Genomic DNA, 13,198 nt, shown 5'->3' with positions numbered 1-13,198 from the left:
GTTCACACGCACAGAGGTGGCAGCAGTCTTGATGCACTGCTCAGGAGGAACACATCAGAAAGCCAGAAACAGAGAGGGATAGATATAGTGTGAAGGAAAAGATACACAATGACAGTACATGGGAGTGGGGGCTGAAAGTGTGTGGTCAAAGGGCCGGTCAAAAAAAGCCGACACATCGCACACCTAACCAGCTTGAGCTACCTTTGTAAAACAGAACTGGAGTGCTGAGCGATTATTGCATTCTGAGGTCGTTTCGGTTCGATTATCAATTTACATTTTGAAACATTAAATGCACTATGCATTATGTGGTTTGAATGCTGCAACAACACAGAATAAAACCATTACAGCTTATCACTTATTAGCCATCAGTTTCTCAGGTTACTTTACTTTTAAAGGGGCAATCATCAGTTTCTACGATCATTTTTGGACTTATAAATGACTGATATGTACCCAATGATTCTTGAAGAATATAACTTATAAATGTCTCATGAGCTTAGTTCAACTGTCATACCTTATCAGAACCCTAAAATATAAGCTTGGTTTACTTCCAACCTTTGTAAATAATGTAAATTTAAACAAGCACTATATAGCCTCAAAACATGGTTAAAAAATGTGTTTATCATGGATAGTCAGTTATTGAATCCATAATTCTATCTATGCATTTGAGAGAGGTTACATTTTTCCATCCCTCAGCTTCTTACCAAAACAGGGTTGGGGAGGACACACTTTGTAATTGTTTCTACTGCTGATTGCCGCTTTAATAAACTATTTAACTTGTTGTGTATATTACATTTGTTTTATTTGATGACTTTATTATTTAATTCCAAGTCATCATCTCTCTCTCTGTCCGACAAAATCACTATTTTAGTAGTTTTTCAAAGTAAATAAGGCATACTTTAATGACTGCTGAATACTAACTACTGTATTAATCACTTACATCAGGTATTTTCAGGTAGAGATACCTTGTGAAGAAACTGCTCTCTGTGTATCCCCCCGTTGATCACGGAAGAATGGGCAAGTAGCCGTGCAATGGATTATGGTCATTGTAGTTAATTATCATGTTTTCGTTGCTAAACTAGAAAGAACATTGGCCTGTTGGAAACTACAACTCCCCACTACATCGCACAGTTCAGGCATGATCTGATTTATTGCAAGAGAAATTACAGCGCAATGTGCACACTGAGCTCAGACAAAACCCAAACTGAATGGAATTCAAATAATTGAACCGACAGTCAAATAGTTGTTTAAAAAACAAAAAATAACCAACATTTCGTTTAATCGCGCAGCACTACAGAACTGTAGTGCAGGGTTATATGAGGGTGATTTGCTTCGGTAAAATGTTGGTTCAGATCACGTATTTGTCCTTGATGAAAGAATATGGAATTTCCTCAATTTTTACAGTATCTTTCCAAAACTCTTTGTGACAAGTGACTCCGAGTGGGGCGAAAAGTGTCAACTTTGTTATGACCCTTCACCTCAGAGCAGAAGAGCGATTTTGATTGGTACACATACGTGTACAGCATGTACCGTGGGGGGAAAATGTAATAAATGATTTTGAATTGCTGTTCGTTTCGTTTTCTCCCAGTCCGAGCATGTTTCTTCTCCTTTATTTACAAATGTTTACAATCGTTCCTTTAGGAAGATGCCTGTGCATGAGGCGAATGTCAGAGGTGCCCCCTCTTTATTCGTTTTCCCTTTTTGTTTTCTTTTTGTTGCATTTTGTTTGCGTAGTTGTTTATAGTACCACAGCAGCCAAAAACTAGAAGAACCCCCCCCCTAAAAAGGATAACGACCAAATATTATTCTAAGTAACCCGACGAGAAAGGGGATACTATCTTTGGTCACAAATTGAGCAAATAAAACAGGAAAAGTCAAAAGGAAAACGACCCCCCAAAAAAGTGAAAGCACAAATAACAAAAACAAAAAGTGTTCCATTATTTGCCACAAAAGGGAAAAAAACAACAAACAAAACAAAAACGCAATCCAGTGTCTTTAGCGGGAGATGTCTGTGTGGAAGGTAAAGATCAGGGGTGAGCTAACAAGACTTCATAGGCTTTTTGTGGATAGGGGGCTTATGTAGCATGGGGGGGGGGTCAGGGCCAAAAGGGAAGAAGAACAACTCAGCCAGCAAATCAAATCAGCCCATCACTTCTTCTTTCTCTTCTCCTCCTCTTTCTCTCCTTCCTCCTCTTTCTCTCCTTCCTCCTCCTCCTTGGCACAATAGCGTTGGAGCAGCAGGTGCAGGTGTTGCCGAAGGGCGTCGGGTTGCAGGGTCTCTGGGGTGTCGTCCAGCCGCTCCAGGAGCACATGCTTACCCTGGGCGTCTTTCACCACAGTCCTCTTCTGGGTACGAGACTTACGCATCTGGGTTCTGGAGATGGAATGGGAGAGGGAGGGAGGGAGTTTCGAGGTTATTAGGCTTGGTGAGACAATTCTTTTCAAACAACCTGTCAAAGCGCTTCATTGACAGGCTTGCAGTTTGTAGGTTGACCAAAACGCTGTTGACCATCATTTTCTCAGATTAAAACACATCATGCATGTTAGACCACGCTCTAACATCAGGAACACATGAGTAATCTGAACGCATCACACAAGCCCCGTGACTAAAGGCCCTATGATTAAAGGAGAAGTAAGCTTTTTTTTAACAAACATATCTAAATGTTTGATGGAAATGGCATGTTATAGAAGGTTCCAGACACTTTTTTTTTGCGATTTTCCTTGTTTTTGAGAGACTTACCCTGACCCGTGATTAATTTCCTCATCTTCGTTATGCAGTACGGGGGCCCTGAAAAAACATTAACAAATTCTCCAAAAACACCCAAATACGTCCTTTTAGAAATTTAGGGAAGCAGGTCTTTACATGTTGTACACATGAAATTATGTCATTATGAACTTTATCCGCAACATTATATTCATATTTGTACGACTTGAGCTATTTCCCCTATCCAGCTGTTCATTTCTCCGTGTAGCCTGCTGCTAGAGGTAACTGCCAAAATAAAGGAAACACCAACATAAAGTGGCTTAATAGGGCGTTTGGCCGCCACGAGCCACCAGAACATCTTCAATGTGCCTTGGCATAGATTCTAGCCCCGTACTGCACAACGAGTATGAAGAAATGAATCCCTGGTTTGGGTAAATTTCACAAAAACAAATGAAACCGCACAATAAGTGTCTGGACCCATCTATAACATGCCATTTACATAAAAAAATAGAGATCTGGTTGTAAAAAAACTAAATTCATCTAACTTACCTTTCAAATCACCATGTCAAAATGTAAGCATCTGCGGTGTGCTTAAGAGTTATGGTTAAGATATAGAGGGGAGGTATTCACTAACCTGCTTGCTGATATGTTTATGCTGTATAGCCAATGCCATGGCCTGTTTGGCATTACAACAATCATGGGTGTTGGTCATATAGCACAACCACAGCTGTATTCACACCATGCGTTCAGATAAATCACTCAGGAAACCAACAGGAATGTCCAAACAAAGATGGACGTGTCAATGAATGAACTCCCATTCTGTTCTCAAACCTTTTGACCACAGAACCGTCGTCCTTCACAACCTCTTTCTCTACTAAATGAGGAAGTTGGATTTTTCCAAAGCCTCCAGCATAACTCAATGCCTGGAAGTGACAGAACAAGGAAAAGAACATTTCAAACACCAAAACCCAGTGTCTCTGGTCCTAGGGTTGATCTTCAAGCTGGCGTTCAATAAGGTTTTTAACAAGACATATTCAAAACAGACATGCTTCTAAAGAACATGTTACAGTCAAGAAGCATTCATCTTTATATTCAAGGCACAGTATTGCTAATATCAACCTGCTCTGCTCGAGCCACTGAGGTAGAAAAGACACTCCTGGCATTGTCACAACTCTCCCTCCCTGACGACTGACCTTCTCAAAGTCCTCCTTGGCCGAGGGGAGGTCTGCGGCCAGCGTTGAGTCACCCGTCTGCTTCTCCATCCTCTCGCCCCTCACCACCGTCGTCTTGACCACCTTGCTGACCTTTCGGCCCTGCACCTGCTCTGACTCGAAGTCGGAGGCCGTGGTGGCCCCCAGGGCCAAGGGCTCCAAGAAGGTCAACTGGAGAGGTCAAACACAGGGTTCAAAGGTCACTGATACAGTAGATTACAAAACTTGATTATACAGTACACACTGTAAGGATATACAGTCATTATGGACACATTATATAGTGTGGTGTAGTCGAACTACACACGGACAATGAATAGGCAAGGGATCTCAGCACATACACTCTTAGAAAAAAATCAGCTGTCCCCATAGAAGAACCCTTCTTGGTTCCAGGTATAACCCCTCTTAGTTCCAGGTAGAACCTTTTTGGGTTCCATGTAAAACCAAGGGTTCTACATGAAACCCAAAAGGGTTCTACCTGGAACTAAAAAGGGTTCTTCAAAGGGTTCTCCTATGGGGACAGCCAAATAATGTTTAAAGGTTCTAGATAGCACCCATGTGTAGGGCTCAGAAAGCAGGTTCAAGGTAAAATAAGGCTTTTAATGGAAAAATCTAAAAATACATTCAGGTCAAAAGACTCTGTCAGAGCAATGAGACTTACTCTAAGCACCAAATGAGTCAAATGTACTTTATTCAAACATTAATGTCCATGGAGCTTTGGAGAGCTTGTTGCTTCTCTCCTTATGTCAAATCCCCAGTACAGTATTTCCCAGGTGCTGCCAATTTAACCAAAAACAAATCACATTGTATTGGTCGTATACACATTTATAGCAGATCTTATTGCAGATATAGCGATATGCTTGTGTGTGATGGGGTGTGTAGACATTGTGGACAGTATGTTGATAGAATATTTGAGTATATCTGTCGGATACGCAGGATAGAATAGCATAGATACAGAAATAGCTGAATAGGATGGCACTCACCCATCTGCTTAATTGGCCAAGTGACCTACCACAGGGGGTTATGGGAGGTGTTGTGTTCTATCTGGCAGCCATGTTGCTGTCGTAGGCCTACATGTTCCTCCTTTGCATGGTGTTTTCTTCCACCTTTTTTGTTTTTGGGTTATTCATTGTCAAGCTTTAAAAATCGAAGCCAGGCTGCAACATTTTAGTAGCCTAGCTAAGACTGTGGCATGTGTCCGCACATTTCTCTCTGGGCACACATGAAAGCAGCGCAATTGAAGTTGAATTCGCCGATGCGAGCGCACCAGGCTGTAATTTCATAAAGTAGATGACTCAACTACTGACTCACTTATTTCTCGCTTGTGTGTCCTATTCAGCTGTGTTTGACACATGCGCTAGCCTATTAGCCACATTATGACTGACTTGTGATCATTGCCCTTGCTAGTATGATTGTATTGACATTCCCAGCCTTAGCGTCAGTCGTCCGTTTTTTTTGGTCAAAATATTGAGTCATTGAAACTGAAATAGCGCATCCTGAATGAAGGCAGCAAACAATGTACCAGGCAGCTGTGATTTACAACCTGATAGCAATAGTTTTTAAGACTACCAAGAAATTTATTGGGGAATTATATGAATCATGCATTGAACGGAATCCATCTATTTTTTGCCAACAATGAATTATGACATGGAATTTTGAAAACCTCTTGTGAAGTTGGTTTTGAAGCATGAACTAGAAGTTGTATATGTTAAACTGATATTATGATTCTGTTTTTTTCCCCATATCTACAAAGTAGTTAAAACAATGTCAGTTCCACATTAAGGCCCAGACACCCTTGTGACATCATAATATCCACAGTATACGTAAACCCTGTAATACACAATCGTTTTCAGAAATACTGGAATATTGACCCCAAACAAAGTCTATAGACACAAAGACAACAGGCTGACACACATACAGACAGACTGACCTCGGTCTGATCTCCCTCGCTCCGGACCACAGTCCTCTTCACTACCTTGGAGAAGCCGTCTCCTTCCTCCACACTGACCATCTCCTGGTGAGATCCCTCCACCGTCACCTCCTCTCTCTCCACGCCGTCTGGAGAGAAGTACTTACGGATCACCTTCCGCGTGATCTGGGGGAAAGAGACCAGAAAGAGAGGAAAGTTACCACTGGTAGAGCACGGAGCTGCATGACTAGGTCATGTAATATAAAACACACGTACAGTATTTGCCTGAGGAGACTGGATGACTTTACAATTGACAAACACGGTTCCATAGCAGTTACAGCATGTAGTTGAGATCTGCTGTAAATCGGGGTGTGTTCTAGAGTTAAGTGTCTGTTATACAGTGAATGTAGATGCAAAAGGTCCCTTTACCTTCTTGACTACCAGGTTTCCATGCTCATCCATGTACTGTTCCTCTGTCACTGTTTGCGGAGGGATGTCTGGCAGATCATCCGCCTAGAGAGAGAAGAGATACACAGTCATACAACTGACCCTGAACAAATACACAGCAAGTACACAGAATAACCCGGTTTAAACATTGTAAAACCCACTCAAAAAGGAAATAAACCGTTTTCAATCATTATCTAAGACCATAAAGGTTTAATCAACAAAACGATATGGCATATGAGGGTGCAGAATGAAATAGAAATCCAAATTTGAAAAATGACCCAACCGTTCGAGGTGAAGTGTAGCACAGCAACAAAACTACCCACAAGCTAAAACTCGACTCCCATCTAACCCCAACGCCACATCACACCACACTAGGGCAGGGCCCACTTCCCCACATGCTCCTTCATAGCCGTATACCTGGATGATAACTCTGCGTCGGACCACCCTGGTGGTCAACACCTCCTCCTCTGAGCTATCCGATGACAGCAACCCTAGCTCCTCATTTATCTCCTGAGAGACAGCACACAGCCATTGTGGCCACCGTAGATCAGTATAACATGGTTACACATTTTGTTTAGTTACTTCAGGCACTGTTACTGCAGGCACAGAACAACAGGCAAGTGTTCCTTCTTTTCTCTTTCTTGGCTCTTTACTTTGCTCTCATAGGGATGCCGAAAAGGCATTCAAAAGTAGGCTATTGTAGACCTGATAGAAATGCAAAGAAAAAAATATACAGTATGACAGAGGTTCTATAAAACGGTGGAGATGGAAGATGAAGAGAAGGCACAGTTGCACAACAATTTCCAACAAAACCAGCCAAGCAAGATATGGCCACGATAATCCAAAGAATTGGTGGTCAAAGCGGCAGACAAGCACGTCTGTATGGAATGTTGATGTGGAATATGAAGTACTGACAGTGACAGTGAAGGTAATTATTTCACAAAAATGTTACAGAATATATTTGTATGTACTCTTCATTGCACCAGATAACCTAGCTGAAAATATAAGAAGAATTTGCAAACACAGCAAAAAAGCATTCTCATAATTAAGCATCATCATTATCGATCAGGCTTTTGTCACATGATTATTCCATTGTGTTGGTCAGTAACCCCACTTTGACGTGGTTTTGACCTGGTGTGTTTTGTTTGGTAAGTATGCACACATGCAGACACACCACTCATAAGCTTCTTGTATTAGTCTCTGTGTTTGAGTCAGTTGTGTCCTCTCTGGACTGTGGCAACACTGCAATCAGCCTGCAAAGCTGGGACACAAGCCAGGGAAGGGTGCAGTCGTCATGCTTGACCTCTTACCCGTTCCAGAGAGTATTCATCATCATCGTACCCTGCCTGCGACCTGGAGGGTAGCTCCTCACACGTGGGTACAGTTTCACTTTCACTTTCTGGTCCGTCATAAATGCCATAGTCCCCAAGACTTTCACTACCCAAAGAGAAGCGATTTTGGTCATCCACCCGTAGGAACTGTGCGCTGCATACAGGGCTTCCTTTGAGGAAGCCCGTTTCCAGAGTGCTGCAGAAGGGGGTTGGGGATGGAGGCTCCTCGATGTGGTAGAGGACCTCAGGTTCCTCTGGCTCCAGGTCCTCTGCCTCTGAGAAATCTGAGAAATCATCTTTGCAGTCAAAGAACTCCAGGTCTGAATTTTCTTGGGCGGGATCTGATTGGACAACTGGCCCAAATGAAGAGAGTGTTTTCTCAAATTCGCCGATCACTCGCTTAAAGTCTGGCGAGAATTCAAAGGCTTCTGCAGATCCAGGTGTAGGAGACTTGGAATCGAACTCGGGACCCATCAGGTTGGTGGTTGTGACCTGACACTTATCTGACTGAGGGTCGCTGAAGACTGGAGAAACTGGACTCATATCAGTGGGGGACAACTGGCTACACTCGGAGACTCTCAGAGAGTGACATCCGGAAAACAGGGCCTCGTAATCTGGTGGCACCAGGAATTGGCTCGACATCGGCGAAAATAACTCACCCGAATGAGTCTCCTCAAATTCCTCTTGTGTAAATTCACTCCAGTCGGAGAATTCCTGAGAGTCAAGTACCTTTAGTTTAGGTGTCACTGCTCTATGGGTAGTGAAAGGGTATTGTTCACTGATCTGCAATGGGGTTGATATCAGAGGTTTGTAGCCTGCGGCTGTCTTTGTCTGTTTAGGTGATACCAGACCTGATATGCTTGTTTCTTGACTCAAGTCTAATACTGCCTTTTGCTCATGTAAAGTACTTTCCGGTTCCAAGGTAGACTCTAATTTGCTTTGCATTTTCCCATAACTGGTCTTCAACTGTATTTCCTTGGCTGTTTGAGACAGAGCCTGGAAGTAAATGTTGACATCACTTGAACAAGTATACTTCAAATGTGTTGTTACAGCAAGTCAGTTGGCATGCTCCAATAACATCCCATCAATAAACTGCAACACACTAACATGAGAGAACTTGGTTGACTAAGGTCTCGTTAGTAATTCTCTCCCACAACACCATGTCACATTTAAATCACTGCAAGAACATTGGAGAGCAACCCAAGCAATTATAAAGGTCAACAGTGCCCAACAATGTCACAGTAATAGCAATATGCTTGCACACAAACTGTTACTAAGAGCTCAAATGAGTCAGAATCGGTTAGTTACATCACCCACCATCTAAGTGCATTGTGATCGTACACACATTCCTTAGATACACTCCATTTTGCACAAACCCATTGGTGAATCCAGACATCCATTTCGACCATACAGTGTTATTGTCATCCTCCATTAGAATTGGTAGTTATTCCATCAATCCATAGCACGTGCAAAGTCAGCTTTATCATGCTCTTTCTCTTACCCTCTGTGGGGCATCCTGGGTCTTTATTGAATCAGCACTGAGGCGCAGGACCACTACTTCTTCCTCACTTCTGTCCGTGACCTTCACTGGTTGTTGCTTAACCTGGACATCTTTCTGGACCTTTTTGACATTTTCCAAACCCATAGTGGCTTGGGGAGTTGGGATGGTTTCAGCATGTTCTGAACCATGCTTTGTCCGTGCCTGTTCCGTAGATGTAATAACGATTTCTGCTACTAGCCCACTGACCCTTGGTAACCCTTGATCTGTCGTGCTCATTTGTCCCTGCTCTTTTTCAAATTTAGTAGCTGGGACTGACAACAGAGGAACACCCACGGTGTTTTCTTCTGGCGACATTGGGACACACTCAGACGTTAATACAGATGTCACATGACTCAACGCACCTGCTTTAAATGTCATTGTTTCTGTGCCTGTAATAACTAAACTCAACTCTTCATCTGATGCACCTGATTCAGGAGACGACTGCCTTCTGAGGACATCGGACCAAGAATCTACAGGTAAAGCTATGAATACAGTGTCTGATGACACAGACTCAGGCGAAGACGTTCTCTCACTAAGGGCCCGGGGTTCCATGAAGTACTGAGATAATATCCTCATAAACTCAGGCACTGGTGAGTCAGGCGATAGCCGTCTATTCCTGCCGACTGACTCTAGAGAATCAGGCGAGGATGCCCGACTCTCTAATGCTGATGATGATATGACCATTAGCTCATACTCAGAGCCAGAGGTCATGGATTCAGGTGATGATGACCTGTGTTCTATGGTGGCATACTCCATATTACATGAATCAATACCTGACACACCTGATCTTGTATAGTTAGGTATTGGTGAGTCTGGAGAAAGCGATCTATTGTCATTGATCTCATGCATTGATTCAGGTGAAGATGATCTAACCTTATCCATTGACATCGTTGATTCTAGAGACATGGTTCTGTATTCAACAGACTCAGTGGATAGCGGTCTATCCTTCTCAACTTGTTTCTCGAATAACACAGATTCAGGTGATGACATTCTAACACCTGCCTTTAACACCAGTGTTGCAGGTGATATGGGTCGGCAGTCAGGTAATGACTCGGGTGATAGAGGCTTATCCTCAGTCTCCGATACAGACACTATGACCGATTCATCTCCAGAGTCTGATTTGGAGTGAGGGGAAGCTGATCTGTGACCTGTTTCAAATGTACACTCCGATACTACTTCTGCCGCTAGTGATTCAGGTAAAACTATATCAAATACGCTTGGAACGCTCTCAGTAGGAGCTACATCCCGATCAATCTTGACTGTCTCAGTTGTAGTTTCTGAAGGTTCCACTTGCCAATCTGGTAGAACTTCTGTGCTGATCTCAGTGCTACCTCGAGCAACTTCTCTCTCCTCTGGATAAGTCTGTATGCACTCTATCCTCTCAGTCAAAGCTACATTCTGATCGATCTTGGCTGTTTCAGTGGTAGCTGCTGGTTCCACTTGTGGACCAGGTACAGCTTCTGGACTGACGTCTGTGCTACATTGAGCAACGTCTTCTTCACCAGGAGAAGTCTCTGCTTCGCTACTCCCAGTATACTCCAAGAAGCCTGTTTGACTCAAGAAGGTTTCTCCCACATATTGGGCGTCGTGAATTTGAGAGATAAGCTTGCAAAGCTCTGTGTCATACATACGATTGTATTCTTTTACCATCATGGCTGTTCCAGGTACAGGTGAACCTGATGAAGCAGCCTTAGGTTTATGTTCTGTTGCTTCTATTGACAATATTTCTGATGGGGAAACATGCTCAGGAATGAGACTTTTGGTTGGCAACACTGTTTCCTCAATGTCAGAAAATACCAAGTCAAATTCCATGTCTGATGTTATTGATAATGGAGATGAAGACCTATATCCTGTTTCTACTGTGCTAGACCCAAGTGCGATCTCTGTAAATAGTGGAATTGGTGACTGAGGTGAAAAAGACCTATGTCCATTCAATGATGCTACTGATTCAGGTGAGTCTGGTCTCAATTCAACAGAGGAGGACTCTGAAATGAGTGGAGCATATTCTACATCTGAAGCCACTGATTCAGGGGACGAGGACCTATATCCAATCATGGACTCTCGTAATACCTGTCTAAACTCAGGTATGGGTGAATCAGGTGACAGTGTCCTGTATTCATCTACAGATGCTATTGAATCAGGTGATGAGGGTCTATCCTCAGAAAGCATTGAGGGAGGTAAGAATAACTCAGTTTCAGATTCCATATCTGAGCATATTGATTCAGGCGATGCTGATCTATTCCCTGTCACTAGTGTAGTAGTTTCGTGCTGTGTGTACTGGGGTACTGGGGAGTCTGGAGACAGAGCTCTGAACTCATCTACTGATGTTGTTGAATCAGGAGTGTCTTGTCTATCTTCAATCTCAGATATCAGAGGAGCATATTCTGTTTCAGACTCTGATCCATATCCTGACAATGATTCAGGGGATGAGGACCTATATCCAATCATTGAAACAATAGACTCTCGTAACGCCTGTCTAAACTCAGGTATGGGTGACTCAGGTGACAGTGTCCTGTATTCATCTACAGATGCTATTGAATCAGGTGATGAGGGTCTATCCTTAAAATACATTGAGTCATAAAAGAATAACTCAATTTCAAATTCTTCATCTGACAATACTGATGCAGGTGATGATGATCTGCTTCCTGTCATAAATATGGTTGGTTCTGGGAAATATTGTAGGTATTGTGGTAGAGGAGAGTCTGGAGACAGACACCTGTACTCATCCACTGATGCTGTAGATTCAGGAGAAGATGATCTGACGTTTGTCAGTAGCATGACTGATTCAGGTGACATGGGGCAATACTCTGATAAAGACTCAGGTGATAGGGGTCTTTCCTCTGTATCTGATACTATTGACTCCGGTGAGTCTGGTCTCTGCCAAAAGGCAAAAGCCTCAAATGTAGGCCTATCTTTATCTGAGAAGATTGTTGAAAAAATATCAGAAAGCTCACATTCGTTGTCTGACCATACTGATGTTAGTGATCGGGGTTTATCTTCATGGAATAACGACATTAAGGGCAGAGTCCCACAATCCATATCTGAGCACATTGATTCAGGTGAAGTTGATCTGTATCCAATAAAATGTGGAATAGATTCAGGTAGTGACGGCCAAAAATCAGGTATGGGTGAGTCTGGTGAAAGCGCCATGTATTCATCAACTGATGCTACTGATTCAGGTGATGAGGGTCTACCTCTCTCTGAAATGAGTGTCAATAAGATTTCAGAAAGATCATAATCATCATCTGACAATACTGATGCAGGTGACGATGATCTGCTTCCTGCCATAAACAGAGTTGGTTCTGGGAAATAATCAAAGTATTGTGGTAGAGGAGAGTCTGGAGACAGACATCTATACTCATCCACTGATGCTGTAGATTCAGGTGAGTCTGGTCTCTGCCAAAATGCAAAAGCCTCAGAAGTTATGTCGTCAACTTCCGAAGTCTCTGAAATCACTGATTCAGGTGATGATGATCTATATCCATATACAGAAGATGTAACACATTCAGGTATTGCATGTCTGAACTCAGGTATGGGTGAGTCAGGTGACAGCGCCCTGTATTCATCTGTATATGCTATTGAATGAGGTGATGAGGGTCTATTCTCAAAAAGCATTGAGGTATGTAAGCATAAGTCAGTTTCAGATTCCATATCTGAGCATATTGATTCAGGAGATGCTGATCTATTCCCTGTCACTAGTGTAGTAGTTTTGTGCTGTGTGTACTGGGGTACTGGAGAGTCTGGTGACAGAGCTCTGAACTCATCTACTGATGTTGTTGAATCAGGAGTGTCTTGTCTTTCTTCAATCTCAGAAATCAGAGGAGCGAATTCTGTTTCAGACTCTGTTTCATATTCTGACAATGATTCAGGGGATGAGGATCTATATCCAATCATTGAAACAATAGACTCTCGTAACGCCTGTCTAAACTCAGGTATGGGTGAATCAGGTGACAGTGTCCTGTATTCATCTATAGATGCTATTGAATCAGGTGATGAGGGTCTGTCTTCGAAAAGCATTGAGGCATACAAGAAAAACTCATTTTCAAATTCTTCATCTGACAA

At 42.7% G+C, this 13,198-nt stretch overlaps 2 protein-coding genes across 4 annotated transcripts in view; both read right to left on the bottom strand.

Annotated features, from left to right (window-relative positions):
• Window positions 1-2,263: 2,263 nt before the first annotated feature.
• Window positions 2,264-13,198, bottom strand: part of LOC135510727 (ankyrin-2-like) — a 125,156-nt gene continuing 114,221 nt past the window's right edge. For all 3 annotated transcript variants that reach the window (XM_064931880.1, XM_064931878.1, XM_064931879.1), the window contains 4 exons: window positions 6,248-6,331; window positions 5,840-6,004; window positions 3,895-4,083; window positions 2,264-2,371 (listed from right to left, as the gene is read on the bottom strand). In XM_064931880.1, the coding sequence (XP_064787952.1) occupies window positions 2,357-2,371; window positions 3,895-4,083; window positions 5,840-6,004; window positions 6,248-6,331 (453 nt within the window). In that variant the 3' untranslated portion in view covers window positions 2,264-2,356. The remainder of the gene's footprint in view (window positions 2,372-3,894; window positions 4,084-5,839; window positions 6,005-6,247; window positions 6,332-13,198) is intronic.
• LOC135511211 (uncharacterized) lies at window positions 6,581-10,365 on the bottom strand. Its single transcript, XM_064932839.1, has 3 exons — window positions 9,098-10,365; window positions 7,576-8,592; window positions 6,581-6,775 (listed from the first exon to the last, which is right to left on the bottom strand). Exons 1-3 carry the CDS (start codon window positions 10,124-10,126, stop codon window positions 6,581-6,583), a joined length of 2,241 nt encoding a protein of 746 aa, XP_064788911.1. The 5' UTR covers window positions 10,127-10,365.

This window comes from Oncorhynchus masou, chromosome 23, assembly GCF_036934945.1.
Source record: "Oncorhynchus masou masou isolate Uvic2021 chromosome 23, UVic_Omas_1.1, whole genome shotgun sequence".
NCBI classification, from domain to species: domain Eukaryota; kingdom Metazoa; phylum Chordata; class Actinopteri; order Salmoniformes; family Salmonidae; genus Oncorhynchus; species Oncorhynchus masou.
Note: the sequence above shows the minus strand (reverse complement) of the source record. Positions and strands in the feature narration are given on the sequence as shown.